General features: G+C 42.3%; 1 protein-coding gene across 1 annotated transcript in view; it reads right to left on the reverse strand.

Annotated features, from left to right (window-relative positions):
- The window catches only part of GALNT2 (polypeptide N-acetylgalactosaminyltransferase 2), a 105,138-nt gene extending 80,480 nt beyond the window's left edge, over positions 1-24,658 (reverse strand). Inside the window, exon 1 of the mRNA XM_053298316.1 lies at positions 24,436-24,658. Coding sequence (XP_053154291.1) covers positions 24,436-24,546 — 111 coding nt within the window. The 5' untranslated portion in view covers positions 24,547-24,658. The remainder of the gene's footprint in view (positions 1-24,435) is intronic.
- Between the last annotated feature and the right edge of the window lie 1,489 nt (positions 24,659-26,147).

Here is a 26,147-nt window from a genome sequence, read left to right on the forward strand (position 1 = left end):
CTAAACCCTTTTCATTAGCTCCTTCACATGAGAAAAAGTTTATGAAAGCCTCCATTGTTCTTAGAATAAGCTTCACTTTAAGGAGGTAACCGATGACAAATTGCTATTCTCAGCACCATCTGAGTATTATATAAATTAACTATTTTTACATTAGTACATAAGATTTTACAAACAGCAGGAACACTCTGTTTGTCAGATCAAAGAATGAAGGGGAATTAGTGCAACCAATGCAATGTAATGGCAGACAAGGGTTTTCACCATTTCATACTGTAAGGAGAACCAGTATGAGGTAATAGCTGAGAAGCTGGACTTGTGATGGAGGACACCAAGGTTCAAATCCCCACTTAGTCAAAGTTCACAAATCATTCACATTAACCTATGTAAAAAAACTGGGGAGGGGAGAGAAATGAACTTACCCTAGACAATATACTCCACCCACCCATTAAAAGGTTCAAAAAAAGACAGGATACAAACTTAAGCAATAGTGCAGAACAGTTGTACTTGCATCCAAATGACAAGTTTTAAAGTGTCAGCAGTATTCATAAGAAAACGTTTACTGCCTTGTTAAAAAAAACCACACAAAGCCATTTCATCCTAGTAATTTCAAAAGCTTACCATCAGAATTGCAAATAAGTTACAGAAGTTGCACAGCTTCTGAATACTGTTTCTATACTTCTGTGCTTTTAGCATCTTGAATGCTGACACTGAAGGAGAGGGTTGGGAAGGGTACAACAGAGCCTCTGTACCCTCTTCTTTTAGAAAAGGAGACCCTTTTGATCTACTTACCCACCCACCCAAAAAACTGTTGCAGGTGATGACTGCATATGCATGCTTCCCTCATGACACTGGGGAATATCCCCAGAAGCAAAGGGCAGCATGGAGATACTAGCCTTGTCTACTGGGGTAGGGAGTTGGATCCAACTCCCCATCCACCGCTCAGAATAATTTCAAGGACAGAGGCAATCATGGGAAAGAGCGAGGTGGGGGTGGGGAATTCAGCTCAATTTCCCCTCCCACCCAGCACAATTCTGTCCCCCCTGCTCCCGCCAATCCACTGCTCCTGCCATTGCTTTGACATCAGAGGGCTACTAGGGATGTGCATGGAGCCGGCGATAGCTGGTTCGACAGTGTGTGTATCGGGTACCCTCGCCATGTTTCCCACACCGGCTCTGTGACTAAAAATTGTCCCAGAGGGTGGCAGTGTCCCTCCTTGCTGCCCCGGTGCACAACGGATCAGAAGTGCTGGGGGCACCAGCCAAACTGCCGGACCTTCGAACCTGTTAGGAGATCCATAAGAGGACCTCCAAACCAGTTCATGCACATCCGTAAGGGCTATTGTCTCTGCAGCTAGTAGGACTGCAGGAATAAAAGGGGGAGGGTGCTTAAGACAAGTCTTCTCTCAGCCAGGTTTCTCCCTTTTAACAATTATTACTTCCCCTGCAATGAATAAAAAGTAGAGAGCAGCATCCTTTGGCCTCTTCTTCTTGACTCCTGTAAACTTTCACAGGTTCACACGTTCATTTTAAAATTAAAGTACAGTGCCCTGCTAGAAAAACTGACACTGGCTCAAGATATTAAAGTTTAAGTGTGTAAGGAGAGAGCATTTTTCCTGCCTTCCTTGTAGCAATAGGGGCTTCTCTATCTTGGCATTACTTCCCTCTGACAAATACTGATGGATTGCCTTTGAGCGTTAAGACATTATCATTGCAGAAAATGCCTACTATGTACTAACTCACAAGCTGAAAAATATGGCAGAAGGATTGAAAAGCCAACAACAAACAATTAAGCCCTACCAGTAGCCTTTGCTCTATCATTCAACCTCCAACAGCCTAGTGAGTGGCCAGGATTTGATGAAACCCCAGGTGATAACGCAGCTCATTAAAATGAAAGCCTGCCATTAATCTTCCCAAGTCTCTTTCATCCAAGCTTGTCAAAACTGTTTCCAGCACACAAGTTTACCTCTTTCTTCTTCTTGGCCTCCCCACAGAGCACTTGGTCTTTTGCCTTGCTTTTCTTCCTTTTATGCTTTTTTGTGGACAAAGAGATGTAACACAAATAATGAAACAGGGAGGGCAAAGACTAAGGAAGTGACAACACATCTTTAATTTAGCTTCAGCAGTTCTGTACTGAACAAAGACATATGCCAAATCACCTTATTAACTGTTGTAAAATAAGTTTGTTATTTCTTCTTCTTCCCTGCTTTGGGTATTCTTCACTGAGTTATGCCTGCACAGAACATTCAATGGCATGCAAGAAAAATGTGTCAACTGTGCCGTCTTATAATATTCCATACACCATGGGCTGATCCTTATGTTATAGAAGCAGTGTGGTTACCACTTCTCCACAGACATGTTCCATGTTGTTCTGGTAGTATTCGAACAGTGCAATCATATGAGCAAGACCCAACAATGTGATTACTTCCAAAGCTATTTTTGTCCACCACTAGGAGAGGTGTGGTCCTTTCCCAATACAGCTCATCAGGGGAAGTGCTTGAAGGGACTACACCTCCCTGGCAACACTTTCCACACACCATTCCAGCTGTCACTGGGGCAGGATGAAGCTCTGCTTCCTATAAAGGAAGCCCCACTCCTGCACTGGAAGTGGGTAGTATCCTGTGGAGACAACTACACTGGAATCAGCCACTTCCATGCAGGTCCAAAGGGCTGGTGCATGTTATTTAGCTTCAGATGATTCAAAGCACAGCCCTACTGAGTGCCATTGCTCCCTCTAGAGTGTGTGCACATGTGCGTGCTCCCTCTAGAGTGTGTGCACATGTGCGTGCTCACAAGTTTTTTTCAGCCCGCTCAGTTAATTTTAGATCCCACTCAGAATGAATCAGGATGACTCCACTCTGAATGCACATGTGCGCACACACTGCCTTGGTACTGCTGCCCAGAACAAAACTCATTCTGCACAGATTTTTTTTTTTTAAGAGGGACCACTGCTGAGTGCTGCCATGAAAAGGGCTGGCACTCTTTCTCCCCCACCCGCCCTCGCTCCCCTCCCACAACTCTCACTCCCACCAACCACACTTCAGCTGGTGGTGAGATATGCTGAGGGCCCCCTCCAACTGATCTCAGAGAATTTATTTATTTATTGTTGAATTTATATACCACCTTTCATTAAAAATAATCTCAAGGCGATTTCATACAGGGAAATACTATCCTTAAGGAATTTCAGCCCTAAATACAGGTGAAACTTGGAAAATTAGAATATCGTGCAAAAGTCCATTAATTTCAGTAATGCAAATTAAAAGGTGAAACTGATATATGAGACAGACGCATTACATGCAAAGCGAGATAAGTCAAGCCTTAATTTGTTATAATTGTGATGATCATATTGTTCTATTCTTCAATCCTTGTCTTCTTGGTTCCATGTAATATTCTAATTTTCTGAGATTGTGGATTTGGGGTTTTCATGAGCTGTACGCCATGATCATCACAATTATAACAAATTAAGGCTTGACTTATCTCGCTTTGCATGTAATGCGTCTGTCTCATATATCAGTTTCACCTTTTAATTTGCATTACTGAAATTAATGGACTTTTGCACGATATTCTAATTTTCTGAGTTTCACCTGTAGTTTAGGGTGTTAAAGTGATATGGACCTTAAACTGTGCCCAGAAGCAAAATGGCAACTGGTCCCAACAGGAGTGGAATAACATACTTCCAGAAACTGGATTCAGTCAGTCACAGCAGAACTCTACAGCAGCTGAAACTTCCAAAGCTTCCAAATGATTTTTGAAGGCATTACACCAAGGGGAAAAACCAGATTCTAGACATTATGCTAAACTTGACCTGTCAACTGCTGCTTTTATAATTATTTTTAGTGTAGTAAAATACATTTCATAATTATGCTTTATTTTTCAATTTATTGTAAGATGCTTTGTGCTTATTTGCCACCACAAATGTTCTTGGAAGCCTCTTGTCACTAGTTCTTCTCAAACACTTGAAAAAGACCTTTTATATGCTAATTAGAGGAAAGCGAGCCTACAGCTCACTGCTAGCCCCCAACTCACTCCTAGTGAGAAAAGTTCTGCCCATTTTACTGGCACAACGTTTTGACCATGCCAAGTTGGTTCAAAATAAGTTTGAGATGACTTGATAATAGATGAAGATGCCGATCTGGTGTGCATTATGGAGACCTGGTTGGGAGAGGCTACTTTGGTCCTAGTTTCTCCCAATGGGTTACTCCATTGTGGAGCAGGTGAGAGGATGTGGGTAGGGAGATGGGATACTGTGGTCTATAAGAATAACATCTCCCTTACCAGGATCCCCATCAGGGAATTGGCCTATATTGAACGTGTGTACTTAAGCATAGGAACCAAGGATAGTCTGAGCCTTCTGTTGATGTATCGATCACCCTGCTGCCTCAACAGAGTCCCTAACTGAGCTGATGGATCTGGTTGCAGAGTTGGCATTGGAGTGGCCCATGTTGTTGTTGGTGGGTCCCAATGTCCATTTTGGGACCGATTTTGTCGGTAGCAGCTCAGGAGTTCATAGCATCCATGATGACTATGGTCCTATCGCAATTGGTTCCTGGACCGACACATGATGCTGGTCACACACTCGATTTGATCTTTTGCTCTGATCAGGGTGGTGTTCCATGGGTAGGGACTCCTGTCATCTTCCCATTAGGTTGGTCCGCCCTAGGTTATTGGAACCAATAGGATTCCAAGAAACCTTGGAAGGGTTTAAAGTTGGCTCTGCTAGTGATTTATGTCGATGCTCTGGTGCAAATATGGAATAATGAACTCATTAGAGAGGTAGACACAAGAGCTCCTAAGCGTCCTCTCTGACCTGCTTCAAAGTCAGCCCTGTGGTACTCAGAAGAACTACAGGAGCTGAAGCAGCACAGTAGATGACTAGAGCACAATTGAAGGAAGACTCGGCATGGATCTGACAGATCGCAACACAGAGCACATTTGAAGATCTATGCTCTGGCAGTGCAGGCGGCAAAGTAGTAGTTCTTTTTTGCCTGCATTGCTTCCACAAATTCACATCCAGATGAATTGTCTAGGGTTGTGAGGGGGGGCTAGTTTATGACCCCTCCCCCTGGAATTTGAACTTGGAACCATCTGTTGCTTGCTGTGATGTCTAACAGGTTTTTTTGCAGATAAAATCTCTCGTATTCACGCCAAACTGGATTCCCCAGTTATTGCTGAGTCTATTGTACAGGGGTCCAGCAACTCTTGTTTAGGATTAGATTGGATCACTTCCATTTTGTGACTGCTGAGGATGTGGACAAACTACTCTGGACTGTGTGTCCTACAACCTGTTCTCTTGATCTTTACCCAACTTCTTATTTCATCTCGTAATCATATTATAAGAGAGGGTCTGGTAAATATTATAAATGCCTCTCTGAGTCTTTAAGGAGGCTATTATTAGACCTCCTTTAGTCTTAAGGAGGCTATTATTAGATTTTATCTTAAGAAACCTGCATTGGACCCCACAGAGGTGGCTAATTACAGACCCATTTCTAATCTTTCATGGTTGGGCAAGGTGGTTGAGCAGATGGTGGCCTCTCCGCACCAAGCAGTTTTGGATGATGCAGATTATCTAGACCCATTTCAAACCAGCTTTTGAGTGGGCTTTGGGGTTGAGACTGCCTTGGTCAGCCTGATGGATGAGCTCCAATTGGCTATCAACAGAGGGAGTGTGACTGCTGTTCCTTTTGAATCTCTTGGCGGCTTTCAAAACCACTGACCATGGTATCCTTCTGGGTCACTTGAGGGAGGTAGGATTAGGTGGCACTGTTTTGCAGTGGCTCTATCCCTACCTCTCTGGAAGATGCTAGATGTTGTCACTTGGAGACTGTTCTTCAAAATGTAAACTTTTATATGGCATCCCCTAGGACTCCATACTGTCTCCAGTGCTCTTTAACATCTACATGAAACTGCTAGGAGAGATCATCAGGAGGTTTGGTGCAGGGTCTTATCAAACAATATGATGCTAACAGTCATTAGCTTATGATGAAAAACAAGCAACTCCCCTCTCTCCACCTTCCCTCATTATCTCTCTGACAGTCATGGAACAGAGTGTTGTCTGGTTAAGGAATTTAACAGCTGGGGAACATAAGCAGTCTTTTTCTGTTCTTGATTGTACACTGATGGTGTGCATGCTGAAATGTTTTTAATTGATTTGTACCAACCTTTTATAAAACTTTTGCACAATGAAGCGTCTTTGTGGTTCCCAAACTAGGACCCTCCAGATGTTGCTGAACTACAGCTCCCATCATCCCCAGCCACAATAAGTTGTAGCTGGGGCTGATGGGAGTTTTAGTTCAGTAACATCTGGCGGCTTCTACAACTGGTAAAGAATGCAGCAGCCAGACTGCTCGAAGGGACCATATAACACCGATTTTAGAAGAACTGTACTGGCTGCCGATGTGTTTCGAAAGTGTTGGTTATTACCTTTAAAGACCTTAATAACTTGAGTCCAGGGTACTTAAAAGAGTGCCTTCTTTGTCATGAACTCTATTGCCTATTAAGATCATCTAGAGAGGTCCAATTATGATTGCCACCGGCTCATTTGGTTAGTCCATCTGGATCTCTCAGCGGCTTTCAATACCATCAACCATGGTATCCTTCTGGATAGCCTGCGGGAACTGTGTTTACGGGGCATTGCTTTGCAGTGGTTCCGCTCACACCTCTCAGGCAGATTTCAGGAGGTATTACTCGACACCAACTCGACAGCACAACTTTACTTTTACTTGGAAACTGCTGCTCTACAAAGCAAGAGCTTTTGTATTGTGTCACTCAGGGCTCCATTTTGTCTCCAAAACCTTTTAGCATCTACATGAAACCACTGGGAGAGAACAGGGGATTTGGTGCAGGGTACTTTCAGTACACCGATGATACCCAAATCAACTTCATCAGGCAATGGCATAACTTCCCTAAATGCCTCCCTTGAGGCAGTAATGGGCTGGATGACAGACAAACCAAGACCGTATCCAAACAAGGTGGAAAACCCTATTTTTAAAAGGAAGTCACTGTAGGAAGCCGCAGTTTGGGAAATGGGGTAAATCTGCCTGTTCTGGATGGGGTTACACAGCCCCAGAAGCAACAGGTTTGCAGTTTGGGAGTACGTCTAGACCCAACCCTCTCTCTGATACCTCAGATGGAAGTAGTGGCCAGGAGTGCTCTTTATCACCAACTACACCTTTTCCTGAAATGAGTGACCTTAAGACAGTGGTGCACATGCTGATAACCTCCAGGCTTGACTACTGCAATGCACTCTACAAGGGGCTGCCTTTGTATGTAGTCCAGAAGCTACAATTGGTACAGAATGCTGCTGCCAGATTGGTCTCTGGGATGTCCTGTAGAGACCATATTACTCTGGTTCTAAAAGATCTACACTGGCTACCAATAGGTTACTGGGCAAAATACAAAGTGCTGGTTATTACCTATAAAGCCCTTAACGGTTTGGGCTGATGGTATTTAAGAGAACACCTTCTTCGTTATGAACCCTGCCACCAACTAAGGTCTTCGGGGAGGCCTTAATGACCGTCTGGCATCCCAAAGGTGTGCTTTCTCTGTAGTTGTCCCAGGACCGTGGAATGCACTTCCTGCAGAGATTAGAGCTGCTCCACCCAAGCTTTTTAGTTAGTCGTTTTAATGACTACTTTAATTAATCTGATTTTCATATGTATTAACTGTTAAATTCTTGGTTTGTTTTATGCTGTAAAATGCCTAGAGACTTCGGTAGTGGGTGGTATACAGATTTATTAAACAAACCTGGGACCGGGCCCTCTCTGTGGCTGCCCTCGGGCTCTGGAATACTCTCCCTATTGAAATAAAAGCATCTCCTTCTCTGTTTGCTTTTAAAAAGACCCTCAAGACATACCTGCTTTCCCAGGCTTTTAACTGAGATTTTAAATTATTCAATGTTTTTATATTCTGAGATTGTTTTTACTTGTTTTGTTAATTTTAACTGTTTTTATATTGAATACATTCACTATATTTTTAACTTTGTACACTGCCTAGAGATATCTATATCAGGTGGTATAGAAATATGATCAATTAATAAATACTGGATTTGAAGGTTTGTGGGGGTTTTTTCAATCAAATCTGCCACAAGCAGGAAGTTAGTTTGCATGGTAGCCCAGGAGCCCCAATTCCTGGAGGGGTTGACATCCTAACCGGGAGACATTTTTTATTATGCAAGTAACATTTGTTGATTAATTGCATCATTTATCAATTAAAGTCTTGCATGCTGTATATCCTAACACTATCGATGGTAGCCAATTATCTCAGAAATCTCCTGAAGCAACAATATACACATTAATCTGTCTCGCAGTGCCCATTATAATTCCTCTCTGATGTAGCTCAACTCACTGCAAAACACATAACTTCCTTTTACTATTCGAGAGGTGCTTTTTTTAATCCCTGCAGCGGTTAAACTATTTACCACCAAAGTGTATTCTCAGTTGTTTTATGGTGCCCAATTAGATCCACCTCGAAACTTCTCGAATTTAGAAGTTTTGCAAGCTAAATTCCTGAGATCATTATTAGCTGTCCCTCGTTGTGTTCCATCGGAGGTACTGAGGAGGCTGGCCTGCTACGAATGGAATCTAGAGTCTGGAGAACTATTTTCATATTCTGGTTAAAATTTATGTCCTCCTGCGCAAGCTTGGCTTTCCTCATTAAGACTGATTCATTTAAATTTAAATGGTTTTCATAGATTAGTGATAAATTAACTTACTATGGGTTTTCTCCAAAGGTTCTGCTGCATCTGGGCAATGACTGGGCTAAGGAGGAGATCAAACAACGCATCACTGATGTAGGATTGCAAGAGGAAGCTGCTTCTATTTCTAAGACAGTCTATCTCGGGGCACAATTTTCTAATCTCAAGCCATCAGGCTATCTGTATTCTATTATTATCCCCAAATTCAGACGTGCATTGACATTAGCCCAAATGGATGCCCTTCCATCTGCCATTTTAGAGGGCAGGTTTAAGGGCATCTCTTTCCCCGCCCCCCTCTGCCCTTTGGGTTCTGGCCATGTAGAGACCAGTACACATTCAATTTTACATTGCGATTTTTTTAAGGAAGCCCATTTGAAATTAATCTCCCCCTTATTGTCTAAATTTTTAGGACACTCTTTTTTATTTGAAGTTTTTATTACTTAACCCAGATGAAAAAAATTATTAATATAGTGGCCAGGTTTTGTTTTATAATCTGCAAAACTCGATCTGATCTTTAGCAATGTATTTGATAAGTAGTTTATATATTTCTCTCTTTTTAAATTTTATTTACATGATGCATTGTTTGTATTTCTTGTATATTGGTCTATGACCGTAATAAAGTTCTGTTCTACACATTAATCTGTTGAGATAATGCTTCAATGAATGGAGAAGTGCTTGACAGGGATGTGCACAAACCTATTCAGAGGCCCTTTTATGGGCCTGCAAACAGGTTCAAACACTTGCCGGTTCGAAGGTAAGGGTGTGAGTGTCTGTCTTTAAGGGCAAGGGAGAGTGCACTTACCCCTCCCTCCGTCAAGCATGCATGTCGGGTCCGTGCACATGGGCTGACGGGCACAGACGGAGGAAGGGGTAAGTGCACCCTCCCCCACCATTAAAGGCAGACACCCTCCACCTTTGAAAGAGGCCGACACGGTTCCATGCAAATCCCTAGTGCTTGAAGTGTTCTTTTATTTCTGACATGATAAACATTTCCACTATTCACAAGAGGACTGTTTCACACCAACTGCTCCCTTTGTGAAAATGCAGTGATAAAGTATGCAGACTTTTATCATGCCAAGAGTGTGTGTTGAGGAGCCACAATATTTACAGGGAAGTAGCAAAAACTCTACTCATCATTTTGAGTAGCAATTTTAATTTTAATTTTTAAACACAGCCCTCAGATTAAATGGCACATCCCGACTCTGTATGCAACAAGATGGCTGGAAGCAGCTACTCCAAAGTGATCTATAGGGATCCATAATGCTCATATATACCTCATTGCATTCAAATTTCATCCTTTATTTGACCAAAATCCTAGGGTAGCGTCCACAATGGAACTTTTTGCAGTTGGAATGCTCATTTGCACATGTACAGGCTTGTATGAGTGGTTGCATTAGCACAAAAATTAGTCTGGAACAGAAGTGAATGTTCAGCCACCATGTGCTACATCATAACACTAAAACAAAACTACTTTTCAACTAAGCTCTAAGAAGCAACCTAATACAGGCTGTAACCAAAAGATAAAACATGTTATTGACTAGGCTCCAGGGCAATTACAATTTCCAAAATAATACTAAAATATTTATACTGCTTTTAAAAAATTCTCAAAGCAGTTTACATAACAAATGGAATAAGAAAAAGGTTCCCTTTCCCAATGATGTTCAGAGTCTAAAAAACCACACACATAATGCATAAAGGAGACACCAGCAACAGCTACAGAAGACACACTGGGCTGAGCTGAATAAAAACAGTTCTTCCCATAAATATAAGAGAGCCAGCACGTTAAACATAAAACAGCAAGAATTGTACATTCTACGCAAGCCAATACAAAGACTTTTACTACAGCCTCTAGCTCTCTCCCTAGCCTGTCTTTTCTTGATCTCTTCAGCTAAGAATTTTGATTCACAAATACATGAGAACATTACAAACTAAACAAATTCAAATGCCAAACCAGAAAGTTAGAAACTTTGGCAACACAGATGTTCAAATCTGTGGTTTTAAAAAACTTGAGTTTTATTATACGCAGCTGCTATGGGAAAGCTGAGCCAGTATCTAGGTCTGGGCTTGACAATTCCCAGGCGCCAGGGAGCCATATCATCAAGGCCAGAATATTCAGAGGTAGATTTAATGACATCTTGATTTGTCCCAAGCAGCCCTGTTCTAAGCATACTATCTGTAGAAGGGACAAAAAAGCCCATTTACCCTCTTCCCTGCCTTCCGCCACAATGTCTATCACCAAGTCTAGTAATTTTTTCCATTGTCTGCCTCCTAATTTTTTGGGCCAGCTCCTAGTTCCAAAGAAAATTTTGTCAAGGCCTAGCCTAGGTCACTGCCCAGAAATGCAATAAACTGCCATGGCTCAGACACAGAGCTGTATTTGATGCCATTAGATACTATTTTCTCCTTGCCATGCATTACAGGAGGCCACCCTTCTCACATGCAGAACACAAGCAAGGCTTAACTTAGGCAGCATAACTCTGTTGCATTATAACACAAAGAAATCTGGTCAGATCATATAAGAATTAACATAAGAACAGTCCTGCTGGATCAGGCCCAAGGCCAATCTAGTCCAGCATCCTGTTTCACAGTGGCCCACTAGATGCCACTGGAAGCCTACAGGCAGGGCATGCCCTCTCTCCTGCTGTTACTCCCGTACAACTGGTACTCAGAGGCATCCTGCCTTTGAGGCTGGAAGTGGCCTATAGCCCTCCAACTAGTAGCCGTTGATAGACCTCTCCTCCATGAAGTTATCCAAACCCCTCTTAAAGCCTTCCAGGTTGTTGGCTGTCAACACATTTTGTAGCAGAGAACTCTACAAGTCACGGTGGATTTGATTTAAATCAAACTGATTTAAATCACGATTTAAATCACTAGCAGGGTGGATAAAAATCAAAAAAATCCGATTTAAATCAAAAAAATTGGATTTTTTTTATTTAAATCGGATTTTTTTTATTTTTATCCAACCTGCTAGTGATTTAAATCGTGATTTAAATCAGTTTGATTTAAATCAAATCCACCCTGCTACAAGTTGATTATGCATTGTGTGAAAAAATACCTTTCTATTTGTTGGTCCTAAATTTCCTGGCAATCAATTTCATGGGATGACCCCTAGTTCTTGTGTTATAGGAGAGGAAGAAGTATTTCTCTCTATCTACTTTCTCCACCCCATGCATGATTTTATAGACCTCTATCATGTCTCCCCACAGTCTTTTTTCTAAACTAATTCGCCCCAGTGTTGTAGCCTTGCCTCATAAGGAAAGCGCTCTAGGCCCCTGATCATCTTGGTTACCCTCTTCTGCACCTTTTCCAGTTCTACAATGTCCTTTTTTAGATGTGGTGACCAGAACTGTACTCAGTACCCCAGGTGTGGCCGCACCATAGTTTTGTATAAGGGCATTATAATATTAGCAGTTTTATTTTCAGTCCCCTTCCTAAGGATCCGTAGCATGGAATTGGCCTTTTTCACAGCTGCTGCACACTGAGTCGCCACTTTCAATGAGCTGTCCACCGAAGTGACACAAAGGTTCAGCAGAACATATCCAGGCGTCCTCTTGAGATATTTACACATGAAAAGACATAGTAGGTGAACTGTGCCCTGTATCATTTCCAGTCCAGATTCCCACAACTCCTTGAACATCTGGTCATGGGAATCTGCAACAGAAGGCTTTATCTGTGGAGCATTTGGCTCTCACACTACTATGCTTCTTCTCAATGTTTTCTGGGGACAGCATCACTGCACCTTTTGTAACTACCCCGTATTGATAACTACAGTGATATTCTAAAAAGCAAGCATGCAAAACAATTATCAGGAAAATATCTTGACATTTTAGCAGGTTCGCCTACTAAATGTAAATGAAAGTCCCAGAAGCAAAACATGTAGAGTTAAGGGCCTGGATATGCAGAAGTAACTATGGCCATACCAAGATCACCTTCTCCTAACATCTTAAGAGAATCCTACAGAAAGGAGGTAACTAATATCAGATATATGTTACACACTGGTTTTGCAGCCATTCACGGAAAGAGTATCTTCCAAGAGCAAGGCAGATATTGCAGTGAAGTGATGATCTTAAAAGTTCTGGGAAATCACTTTATACATTTTCTCAATAACTGGATTAATCTATATGATGCTGCTTGGTTCATCAGCAGCCATTTAGTCTGCAGCCTGACATCCACCCTCCAAGAGATGCTTATCCAAATTTTAATGTATTTATTGATATTGTAAAGTGCTTTGTACATGGTGGTTGAGAAGCAAGATAAAGGAAGTTTACAATTCCCGCCCCCACCCCCACAATTAGCTTATTTACAGAATACTGATCCCTGGGTAAGAATATGATGCTTCTCTGATTAGCACTATAGAATGTACAGTACAGCCTCTTTGGTGCATGCCTTAGTAGAATAGATTTGGTTTATTTTTACGTCATCAGTGTGTGTGGCACTTTATAGAATACAAGAGGGCTGGCAGAGGTAAACAGAGAAGGAATATACAATTATTTCAGTTAAATGAAATTCTCTGTAGCTGCTCCTGGCCTTTGGAACGCACTCCCAGCAGATATCCATAATTTAGGCTTTTTGTTGCCCTTTCAGAGGGCCCTAAAGACTTACTTGTTTGACCTGGCCTTCTAAGGCAGTGTTTCTCAGCGTTTTTGGAGTCATGGACCGGTACATTATTCATGCACCATTTCCTGGACCAGCATTTAGTTAGTAAGGGGGTCACCCCCTCGCCTCCAACCCCACCCCCAGGCACCCCCCAAAGAACAATTTCGGGCAGCTCTCCGGAGTTCATTTCCAAGCAGCCCTCACTGCTGGATAATGTTCATTTCGAGGAAGCAGAATGAACGTTATCCAGCAGTGAGGGCTGCCTGGAAATGAGCTCTGAAGACCTCCTGGTGGCCCCCGCCAGCCCCCCCCCCAATTTTTTGCGGGGGTGATTTTTATTAGGGATGCCTCACAGACCGGTACCCAATGCCTCGCAGACCGGCACTGGTCCATGGACCGGTGGTTGAGAAACATTGTTCTAAGGCTTTTTAATTGTTTAAGTATTTTAATTGGTTTTAAATGGTTCTGAATTATTTTAGAATTGTTTTTATATTGTTTTAAGCAGTGTGCTTTAAATGGTGTTTGTTTTTATGTTTTAAACTTGTTGTGTACTGTCCAAAGCCTTTGGATGGGGTGGTCTAGAAGCGTGAGTATATCAATAAATAGTGTACTAAGGCATAGAGCAGACTATGGTAACTAGTATAGGAGGTTGTACCAAAAGCTTAATGCAAAATATGGGGTTTGAGTTACCTGAATTTGGACCAAGGATCTCTTTCATTTTTTAAAAACTCAAAGAGAAAATATAAACTGGCATCAAAACTAATGCCACATACCCTAAAGTGTTCAATGCACACAACAGAGAAGAAGATTGTTTTTGCTGGATCCCCCTGCAGCTGCCTGTGCCTCCCCAAAAATGTGTATAGAGTACGACGACCTTCAGGGACATATTTTTCAGGAGGCTGCAGAGGGAAGCTCACGGGGGGGAGGGACTGCCCCTCCTCCAATGCACGCCTGGACATTTTTCAGTATGCACAATATTATTATGGAAGTCAGCCATCAACTCTGCAGAATCAGCAATAAGTTTTCAAGTTACAAGTGAGCTGAAGCATCTAAGCCATGAAAATATACAAAGTTCTTGCTGCCTTTAAAAGACAAAAGGTAGTTAACTGTTGAAATGATTAATCTTCTGTTTCACTATCATTTTAAATAGCTATTGGATCCACAAAGTATTTTATACCATTACTAACTTGGCTTTTTACAGACTTCTGGCATGTGAGCTCAAAAGCTTTTTGCAAGTCTATTATTTGTCACTGATACAAATCCAAATTTGAGTTAAGCTTGTCATCAGTAAAGAAAAGGTAATGGACCTGTCAACTGTGCCCACTAATTCTCTAGCTGTATTGCTTAGGCCTACATTTAGCAACATTCTTTAAAAAGCTCTTACTTGTAAACTACACAAGAAACTCTGGCACAGATGGCTAGAAGCTTGCCATACTAAAGCAGTCTGTGGAGGTGCAAACTTGTATTTTGGTTCATTTTTTTCCTAGTTTGATGTTATTAACTTGCAGCCAAATTTGACCAAAACATCTTCAAGACTGAAATGGGTTGAATTTTCTTCCAAAAGAAACAAATCCCTGTAGTAGTACAAAGAACTAACAATGCAAATTAAGATAGTTGCAACTGACAGGATTTCTGTATTAGAATTCACTACACTATTAAGCTACTTGTCCTCACTCTCCTGCTCCAAAACACAGTCAAAATATGAGGCAATTACCTATCTGGAAGACTGCCTTTTACAATACTCTACCCAAGGGCCCACAGTATTAAGAGTAGCACTGCATGAATCTCAAATACAAGTCTGCCATTGGAATCTGAGCGGGGAGAAGATTATATATAATATATTCACACACACACACACACACACACACACACACACACACACAGAGACTCCCTCGGGCGGGGGGGGGGGCTCTATTAAATGGATAAAAGTGTACTTTTGAGAGAAAGTATCCTCTCCCTCTTGCTGCAAGTTGACTTGTCTCTGGGGGAAAGAACAAGGCTCAAGACTGAGCCAAAGGTCAAACCTATCCTTTGGATGCAGGCAATGTGGTTATGCTCTCTGAACAGGAGCCACAACCACCTAATGCAGTTATCCAATAATCTTGCCTCAGATTAATATATTACGGGCAGCACACAAATCCTGAGATTAGATACCAAGGTATTCCTTTTATGCAGGACATAGCTGTAAACACATGTTTAAATGTCAAAAAACTGCGTGGCAATCCAACTGCTGTCATGAATACAAGACATTTAAATTAATATAAAACCTTGCAGTAAAGCTACCCTTAAAAATAACCTGCTACATGTAAAACACAGTTCTCTTTTCTCACAGCAGGTTATTTACATATTGTACTTTTACAATTATTTTGTCATTCAGATGTTACCGAGAGACTACCAGAAGAAATGCAGATTTTTCATTAGTGGAACTGAAGAAAGCATTTACTAATTGTTGCTTCTAAAAAAAAAAAGGATCATTAACTCCTTCATTATGTACATAGCACTAACAGCTGGATAAACTGAGAAAAATCAGTTGCTAGTTTGTTAAAACCATAGCAAAAACTGTACATCACCAGGATTTTAACACCACAAATGTCTCAGTAACTAAATTTTGTGTTAGAGACCAGAAATGGTTCTCAGAACAGGGTTTTTTAAGAATTATGCAACTGATGTGGCAGATTAAAGAACACATACTGACAGGATTTCACTGAAGTTATGAATGCAATAATTATATTTCAAAATCCTACAAACAGTATATACACACTTCCTATACAATACACTTTTTACCATGTGAGGCAAGAGCTTAAACCTGCTCTGATGAACTCCTTCCTGCAAGTTACTTAACTATAGTCCAGACTGCAGTGATGGTTTTGGAGAACCACCATGCAGACCAAGTTACCATTATGTGGTTAAGAGCTCGCAGCTAAATCAAAGTGAGACTAGTAATACAGTTTCCAACTTCTCACAAAAGCACTATGGCAGGCAGCCAGCAACATGAAACGTCATTTGGGAGCACTAACTTGAATTTGTTTTACACAATCTGGGAAATAGGAAGGGCAGAACTTGTCACTACTTTAGGAACTCTAAACAAACTTATATCAAATGACTGAATTCTACTTGCAAAAGAAATAGGTTTAATCCAAAACTAAATTTCACATGTACTACTTTCCACCTGGAGCCCCACTGAGTTGGTTTGAAGTAGCACTTGAAATAACCATATACACAATTTGAATGAATGTGCAACTTATGTTACCTTAACCCAGCACTCCTCTCAGAAAGCTTCTCTCATAACTATGAGTGGCATCCAGACAAGAGCTCCACCAGTACAGAGCTCCTTCCTCTCTTTGAATCCCTCCCATGCCCTGCAACTACCCAAGACATCTCACATTGTTACAGAAGGTTCCTGGACCAGAGACTGCAGCAACAAGGAGGGAACAAGAAAAATGGCTTCTGCTTGTCCAGCATAGCAAGCTCCTTTCTGGTTGCTAACCAATGACAGTTTTGGTCACAAATATATTTGCCCTTGAAATCAAGAATCAGAGAGACAAAACCAAAGTCACACCATTTTACTCTGAGGTAAGTGTATCAGTCCCTGGTTCTCTAATCAACAACCTCAAATAGAGTTCTGCTGCCACAAACCAGCATGCACTGAAACAGTGAGAAAACAAATCCACCGTTTGAGTACTGTTAATTGACACTCAATGCAAACAGAAAATAATGGTAACAGTGCATAACTAACTTGCACTAACTGATCTTTAATCTGCTCTAAGTGGTGCAGCAGGGAAATGCTTGACTAACAAGCAGATGGTTGCATGTTCAAATCCCCACAGGTACTATATCGGGCAGCAGCAATATAGGAAGATGCTGAAAGGCATCATCTCATACTGCACGGGAGGAGGAAATGGTAAACCCCCTCCTTTATCCTACCAAAGAAAACCACAGGGCTCTGTGAGCACCAGGAGTCGAAATTGACTTGATGGCACACTTTACCTTTAAGAGGCAAAAGTTATACTCAAATAAGAAAGTGTCTGGTTCAGGCACTTTTTCTACTGAAGAGCTTCTGCAATTGAAGTTATACACATGACTGTAGTGGTACTAGCCAACCACAACTTTTTAAACCACGGCTTAATACTTATTCCTCTGAATATTAGAAAGCCAACACAGAAAGAAGAACAGGAGGGCATGGGGCAAACACCAAAAAATGACAGGCAAAAACAGGTCAGATTTCTTTTTACGTGGAATACTCTTACTGGAGGTTTATTTTAATAATTTCCATGTTAGGATAACCAAAGGAGCTTAAATTTGCATTATATTTAACACTGCAAGTTTCAAGAGGGTTTCCCCTTAGAGCACAGAATGTTTAAAGTTGATTTTGAAGAGAGGCAAGAAAGGGCAGTTGAAGGTGGGGGAAAGCGAAAGAGATTGAATACTCTTTCCAAGTCACTGGCAAACTGCCAGGATGGCTTTATTTAATAAGCCACCTGCATGGAAAACATCCATATGCAAGAGCCGCATACTTGCATTAACAAGTTATTCACCTTCAGCTAAGTAATCTAGGTTTTATCTACATACACACACTTGCAACTTGCTCTTTGAAGGGTTTTTTGTTTGTGTGTTTTGAAGGGGTGTCATGAATGAGAGCTGTCTATTCAGTTTGGGGACATGACTTGCATTTTTGTGGGAAACTCAACAATAACACAAACAATACTCTTCCATGTTCTTCAAAGAAGAGAATATCCCTAGTTCATCATTAATATTCTAAAGTATGCATGATGTTTTGCAATAAACCATGGCTTGAAACAATATACAAGTGTGTTGCAGCATCATAGCTGGCTGAGAACTTCAGTTTGTCAGTCACCATGTCCCTGATTTTCAGCAAAATAGTATTTGAAGAACAGAACAATGCAATGATTCTACCATTTTGTTGCCTATGAAGTACCAAAAAACAATCATGCCTCCTTTAAAAAGAGAAGTATCTATCACAACACCAGCTCAATTTAGTTTTAAGTTTTTTCTTATGAGACAAAATAAGAATGTGTAATGAAGAGCTACCTAGCATGAAAGAACAATGATTTCTCTCTAAAGTCATTAATTTTCAGGGAAATGTATGCTGTATGTAATGTTGTCCTTTTAAAAAGGCTTCTAACATTTGTTTTTGCTAAAAAGAGCCATGCTAAAGTTTCCTCTGTTTCTGCCATCTTCTATTTCTTGCATTTTTTCATTTTTCTTCAGATTCATTCATTCGCAGGTTACTTCATGCTACAGTAATGTCTACTACCCTAGAAAAACAAAGCTTGTTTACAGACTAAATTAGATGTGGGAGGATAGTTTTGGAACAACCAATTCTTAATCAACTCATGGAAACATTAGTACACTTAAGACAGTAAGCAAAAAAACTCAGACTGAAAACCACCACACAAGCAGTGTGTGAAATTCCAAGCCTTTTCAAAGCATGCAAAATTGAAGACAAAGTTAAACAGCTTGTTGCTCATTCCATGAAGCAATTTTGTGCGATTCCCTGGTGGCTCTATCAAGTTTTTAATAACACTGGATAAAGTTTTGCCTACAGCTTCACTCACAAGGAAAATAAAATTATTTTCAAAAATTGAAATATTCTACACTTCTGTATCTAATGCCCAAGCTATACCCAAACCATGTTCTCCACAACTTTGAGGTTCTTGGTTCCAGATGACACGAACTTGTATTATATAAAGTCTGGTGATCTATGAGGTTGAAAGCAGCCAGTAACACCTTTGGCTCCAGTGCTACTGTCTGAAGAAACCAAAGTTCAGCAATGCTTGATCTACTACTACTACGAATATTTAGATACCGCTTTTCAACAAAAGTTCCCAAAGCAGTTTACACAGAGAAATTTTTTGTTGTTAAAAAAAGATTGATTCCTGTCCCCAAAGGGCTCACAATCTAAAAAACAACATAAGATAAACACCAGCAACAACCATTGGAGGGGTGCTGTGCTGGGTGTGGATAGGGCCAGTTGCTCTCCCCCTGGCTCAATAAAGAAAATAACCACTTTAAAAAAGATGCTCCTTTGCTCAGTTAGCAGGGGAACTGCTATCTTGATCTCCAAAATAGATGCTAAATAGCCAGCCTAGAAGTGTTCTCCCTTTATTATCTGCTAACCATCTCTTCAAAACTCTCCCAACGCTGCAGTACACTGGAGCTATACAACACTGAAGTAAGGCACTGACAAATTAACAGATTCTGGAAGTTATTTGAAACCTTAAAATTTCCAGCTTAAAATTCTTAAATAATTTTTCTATCTTAAAATTCTTAACGAGTCACAGAATTAAGAAAGTCCCTGGCTGAGGCAAAAAAAAAAAAAGTCTTGAAAACAAGTAATGCTATAGAAGTTCTTTGTCTGCCTACTATGGGTTCCTCGAGCCCATCATCACAAAGTATTTCCTGTAATCCATGATCCAGAAGTAATATAAAATGGTTTGGATAGGGCCAGTTTATATTTATATTTGATATAAATCAAATATATAACAAAGAAAAATCAGTGAGAGACACCAGCAGATTTCAATAACTTACTGTAGGTATAATGCTCCCTTACAAGAACACAGCATCCAAGGACAATATCAATCTATTTTATTTGTGTTCAAACATATCCAGAAGCCGTATAAACAAGCCATTCCTAAAGTGAAACTAGTGCTACTGCAGAGTAGTGAAGAAGACTGAGCTACAAATCGAGATTTGCCTGGCAGGCATCTCACGTCTGCCATGAACTTAACAGGTGGCCTTAGGCAAGCCACTACCTTTCAGCCTGTGCTCCTCAGATTCTATATGGGGATAATACATCGATCTTCCAAGGATAATATATGTGATAGGATAACAAGATAATACTGGTGAAGTACTTTGCCCACTCAAAAAGATGAGAGCTAAACAAAAGTGCTATAATTACTATTGTTCTAGAAATAATCAAATATTTCCAAAAACTGCTATATTAAGATAGCAGTACTCTAGATTCATAAGCAGAGCTTGCACCAAAAGCCTGAAATTAGTCAAGAGAAGCAATGATCTGTCTGTCATGGAAAAATGCAACACGGCAGTGACTTTTCTACACTCTACATCTCAGAGCAAAACACGCCTCACCCTGCAAGTCTAGACAGTATTCCTTACTCACCAAACTTAGTTCTATACAAAGCTGTGGTGGTAGAAAACTGAGTCACTACTAACTAGAGCCTTACAGAACTATTCCTCCTCCTCCTCTTTATTGTCTATGCCCTTATCATGCTCTACTGCTCCCACAAGTTGCCACTGCCCCAGTCTATATATATCCTTAGGTTGCTATGCATCTATATGCAGTATTATAAGCAGGCAGGAAACGAGACCACAGCATAGACAGGTGACAAAACAAAGACAGAATTTGTTGGGGGGAGGGGGTTGGAACTGAATAGTTTAACTAGAGTATGTTCCCTTTTTTTAAAAAAAAAAGTCATTTGCAACTAACCTTCAGTGAATATATGAAAGTAAAAAAAATCCTGTTTTGAGAAATAAGGAAGTTAATTGTATCTTTCTATTAATATCTTTCCTCCACCCCCCTCACAAACACCCAAGTTTTATTTCAAGGTCTGACATCCCACTTTAATGAGACTTTTACAACAGATTCGAAAGCCATTATATATTCACACCTTTATCTACTTACAATTACTAAGCCATTCTAAAGGTTGGGATTAAATGTTACACTTCACTGAGAGAAAATAGAATTCTAGATCACCAATCCATGTATAATTGTTCATTTCCCTCATCCATAGTTACAGTCCTTCAGCAACCCATCATCAGGGTCACTACTTTAGACTGTCTACATTTTAGCTCTAGGTTAAGCCACATGACCATTTTTATAAACTTTATTTTTCTTACTGCCACTATTTCCTAACCCCTAAAATGGCAGACTTTATGCTAAACTCTGCATGCACTAATCATAAAGCTAACAAGACAGCTCTTAGGGGTGAAAGATCTGGGGGAAATTGTGGGGTGAAACATATTCTGGAAATATTTCCTATATTCCAACCACCACCCCCCGCCCCAAGAAAAAAATCCATTTCTAACATTTCACTGGCTGACATGCAGAGCAGCACTGCATACATGCAATAGTGTGAGCTCAAGACTACTGCTGCACTGTCATTTGAGCAGGGAACACTGATGAAGAAACCCATTGTGAATTACCAAAATAAGTTCGTGAAGGTCACACAATGCTTAGGGACATATTTTGGTGATGCACAGTAGGCTTCATAGGGAAGGAAAGATTAGCACACACACCCTGCTCACACACACACCCTGCTCAAGCAACTGCAAAGCAGTAGTTTGCAGAGCTCAGGAAATCCACTAGTCTACTTGCCTGTGGCGAATGAAAAATGACGCCTGATAACTAAGAAGAATCCTGATGAGTAATATACCAATATAACTGGACGAGTAAAAAGGTTTTCTCTGGCTGTTGAACAGAGCCAACATTTAATGACCCCTGGTAGTTTGGAACTCTCATGTGCAATGCTAGCCCAGATGTCCAGCCCTGTTCCAAAAAATTCAATAGTAACAATGAATTATGTCAGTGCAATATTAGGCAAGTTTAGCAATTTCAAAGTTGTAATTCATGTTTTTCAGGTGATTATCCCTAGAATTTTTACGAGAGAATCTATAAATATTAGTAACCCAATTTAAAGAATACTTTCACATACAATTTTGAATTTTATTTCCATTCAAAGATTTGTTTTCAGTTCAATGATTTGAAAACCTTTTGAAACAGGGTGGGAAATTAATACAGTGGTTACTTAAAAAAAAAAAAACACTGTATAAACAGGTCAAACATGCCAAATCAGATCACAACCTATTTAGGGCACCATGAAAATTTGCACAGCAATTTTAAGGAAGAAAAATTAACCCATTTTATGCAAATGAGGGGGAATGTTTTCTGGAACCTTTTTCTTGAAAATTTTCCAATTCAAAATTTCCAGAAAACCCACATCTCTGATACCATCGTGTTTCCAAAACTTTGAAAGATGCAATGTGATTATTTTTTTAACACCTCTGGATCATATGAATCACTATTCCTCAAAACTAAATGTCATCATTGGTTCTCCAGGAAGTTCAAGATTATAATCATTGCCAGTTTTTTTTACATACATAGGGAATTGTCTGAAAGTCAAGATCAAGGTAAAATAAATACTAGTAGCTAGAATTTTTTCTTGTGCTTCTGTGATCAGCTTAGCATACCTAATCATATACTACATGTTTCTGATACAAGTCATTTTACTTGCCTATGCAAAAACCAACTTTGGAGCCTTTTAAATTAAGAGATTATTATCTCTTTCATATTCCAGTAACTAGGAATATGAAATAGGAAGTACTGGCATAGAATACTGTGCATTTTTAAAAATTTGTTTTAGACAAGATAACTCCATTTTACAAGAGGTAGATTGTCACTGAGCTGGACTCTAAAAAAAGTGTTACATATCAGTATTGAAGTCTATACTTAATTAACAACAAATATTGGTAACTTTGATGTCTATCCATCATTGAATTTAAAAAACCCAACTCTAGGAACACCTACTTTGTTCAACATATATTGCCCAATATCCCTACCCAATGAATTGTAGTGATGAGGGGGTGGGGTCAGTGTATGTATAATGAGCAACTATTCTGTGCTGTATGTATTCAGCACTATCCAAATACTAACAATCTAAGGAGCTAGCCTGAAAGGGAGCTGTGTCCTTCCAACTCTCCAGACACCTGAAGACAACCAAGCCACTGAAATCAATTTAATTAAAGAAAACATAGCTCCAACCCCCACCCCAAAGCAGCACTTCGAAAAACAGCTAATGAAGGGCAGGGGTTGTTTTTGACATAGAAAAAACCAGATGAGACATTGCTCCTCATCTGAAGAAAACGTAATAAACGTTGTTTCCAAATGCAAGGTGTGCTGGGGAAGATCTGAGGCTTGGCCCGCCATAAACAACTAATTCCTCCAAAGTAGTGAGGATAGAGAGCAATTCCGAACAAGCCTTCCCCATTCCCCTGAGAACATTCCCTCCCACGCCGATTTCCCCACAAGCTGCGACGTGGCTCACGCCTGTTGGCTTGGACACGAATCGTGCAGTGACGCCTTGGAAGCCCGTCTGAAGTCCACCAAGAAGCCACCTGCCCTTTTCAACAGGGAGCCCGGCAGAGGCGAGCTCCTGCTGCCTACCCTTCCTCACGAAAGGGAGCCAGCCAGTGGGGGAACCAGGAGGTCGGAAGTCCTTCAGGTCGTCTGGACTTCACGCCACTCGTTTTGAGAGAACGAGGAAGAATCCGCCTCCCCTCGTGTCAATGTCTACAGTGGGTGGAGAACGGAAAACGGAAGAGTAACGCTGGAGTGGAGGGAACTGCACCGAGGCAGAGACCGTGCAAGGAGGCGAGAGCGCCTTCCATGTGGAGAGAGGCAGCCTCCCCTCCTGCTCCTCCAGGAAGCCTCCCTGCCTAGGAGCCGTGGAGCCGCTTGCTCTCCCCCTTCTCACGAAGGGAAAGTCCCCCCACTTGCATGCGCGCACACACCCCCTCTCTCAGTGGGGAAATGGGCAGCAGTCCCTCCCAGCCATATTTTACTCGCAAGACGCGGCGGGGGGTGTCGCAACACTGCTGCCCCGAGCCCAGACACCGTTCGCGGAGACTCCAACGGTTTAGAGAAGTGGGGGACGGGGAGATAAAGCGGGGATGCGGGAGGAAGGGAGAGGCGAGGCTTTTCTCTTAACCACTTTCTAAAGGAAAAGACGGAAAGGAAGGGGGGGGCAGAAGAGCGAATCCTGAGTTGGAAGCGGAGCTCATCCCCCCACCCCCCCCGCCCGCACGCCTCAGTCACAAGCGGGGGAGGAGAAGAGGGAAAGCCGGGCGGTCCGTCTTGGGGGTGACGGGCAGCACTGCAGGCGGAGGAGATAAGACGCAGCCCAGGGAAGAGCGCAGGAGAGCCGGCGCAGACAGCAGCGGCTGAGGCGGGGACGTCCGGGCGAGGGTGAGCCCTTCTTCCAAACTGAAGGGAGGGCGTGGAGGGGAGCATGCTGGAAGGATATCCAGCGCCTAGTCCGCCTGCCTCCGGCGAGGGACGCCACGGTGCCCGGGTCGCTGGGCTCGCTCCTTCTCTCCCTCCTTCCCCGCCGTTCTCACCTTCCTGCCGCCTCCGGCGAGCGCGGCGTTCCCCCCGGAGTACATGTAGTAGGCGATGCCCAGCACCCAGAGGAAAGCGAAGCAGACCAGCATCCGAGACCTGCGCCGCATTCTCCCGCTCGCCCAGGGCTGCTGCAGCGGCACCAGCCGCCGCCAGGCCAGCAGGAAACGGGCAGCAAGCGCTGCCGCTGCCTCCACCTCCGCCGCCGCGCAGGGTCAGGGGGCAGAGGGCGAGCGCCCACCCCCCGACCAATCGCGAGCCGCCCAGCCCCGCGCGGGGCGGGGCTGGGTGCGTCGTCATGGCAGCGGCACGCTAAGCCTCCTGGGGTCCCTCGCATGGTCGCCGGGGCTCTTCTCCTGCGACTGCCTGGCTGCGCTTGCGAGGAGCCGCAGCAGCAGCAGCAGCGCCCCTGTTGCACCCGTTGCTCTCCTGGAGCGGCCGCAAGCAACCAACCCAGAGAGGCTCTCCCTGCCTTCTTCGCTCAGCGCCGTTCCTTCCGTAGGGTTTTCTAGTATCACGTTATATCAGGGTTTTATATCGCGTCGCTTAAATTAACCCAACCCGTTATGTGTGCGTCTGCTAAGCTGTAAATTTCGTCTTCAAAGCGAGCAACGGGGGTGGGAGAGTTTTTCTTTTTCTTTTTAGTATTATTATTTTTTGAATAATAATAAACCAGGAATTTTAAAAAGAAGGGGTGGGGAGGATAATTGCACTGTGCTTTCTTCCCAACTACTGTTTCAAACTCAGACAGACAGACGAACCAGGAGTCTTCCCGCCTGGAATAACGCTATCTCGGGGCCAGATCTGTAAAATGGAAGTAAATCAGAGACCCGCCATCCAGGCAAATTTTTGAGAGGGATAGATGATAAACTAAGGACTGCAGCACGTGCTTGCTCGTTACTCGGAATGAAGCCCCCTTGAGTTGTGGAGTCAGGTGGGGGCCTGGGGCGGACGCGGAGGTTAGTCCCAACTAGTAAACCTGCATAAGGTGCAGCCTTCATGTCGTCTTATTCATGCCATGATGGGAGAAACGTGTAAGGGATGTGTAATGTTTAGCTGTGGTAGCTTGACAACGTTGATTTTCAAAAGGTTTTGGCATGCGCTAGGTGGAGGCTGTAAGTGTAAAATAATAAAGTGCGATAATTGCAATATCCATACCTTATGTTCAACACTCGTATGGCAAAGTCCACTTCAAACGTTAGATAAAAGACACTGTATGTCTGAAAACAGAGCCAGAAGCCTCAACCCTGCTGGCCCCCAGAAGAGAGCTGGTCTTGTGGTAGCAAGCATGACTTGTCTCCATAGCTAAGCAGGGTCTGCCCTGGTTGCATATGAATGGGAGACTTGATGTGTGAGCACTGCAAGATATTCCCCTCAGGGGATGAAGCCGCTCTGGGAAGAGCAGAAGGTTTCAAGTTCCCTCTCTGGCTTCTCCAAGATAGGGCTGAGAGAGATTCCTGCCTGCAACCTTGGAGAAGCCGCTGCCAGTCTGTGAAGACAATACTGAGCTAGATAGACCAATGGTCTGATTCAGTATATGGCAGTTTCCTATGTTTTCCCCATCACTCACTCTTTTGCAGGCACCGCCAAGCATTCGTCTGAAGAGACGGCCACTATATCCATGAATGCAGGCGTTTAACTGATCGGGAGGCTGGTGGCAGGCCCCATCATAGAAACACCAGACTTCCTGGATACGACGTGAGCAACACCT

The sequence above is a fragment of the Hemicordylus capensis genome, chromosome 1 (genome assembly GCF_027244095.1).
Source record: "Hemicordylus capensis ecotype Gifberg chromosome 1, rHemCap1.1.pri, whole genome shotgun sequence".
Taxonomy (NCBI): domain Eukaryota; kingdom Metazoa; phylum Chordata; class Lepidosauria; order Squamata; family Cordylidae; genus Hemicordylus; species Hemicordylus capensis.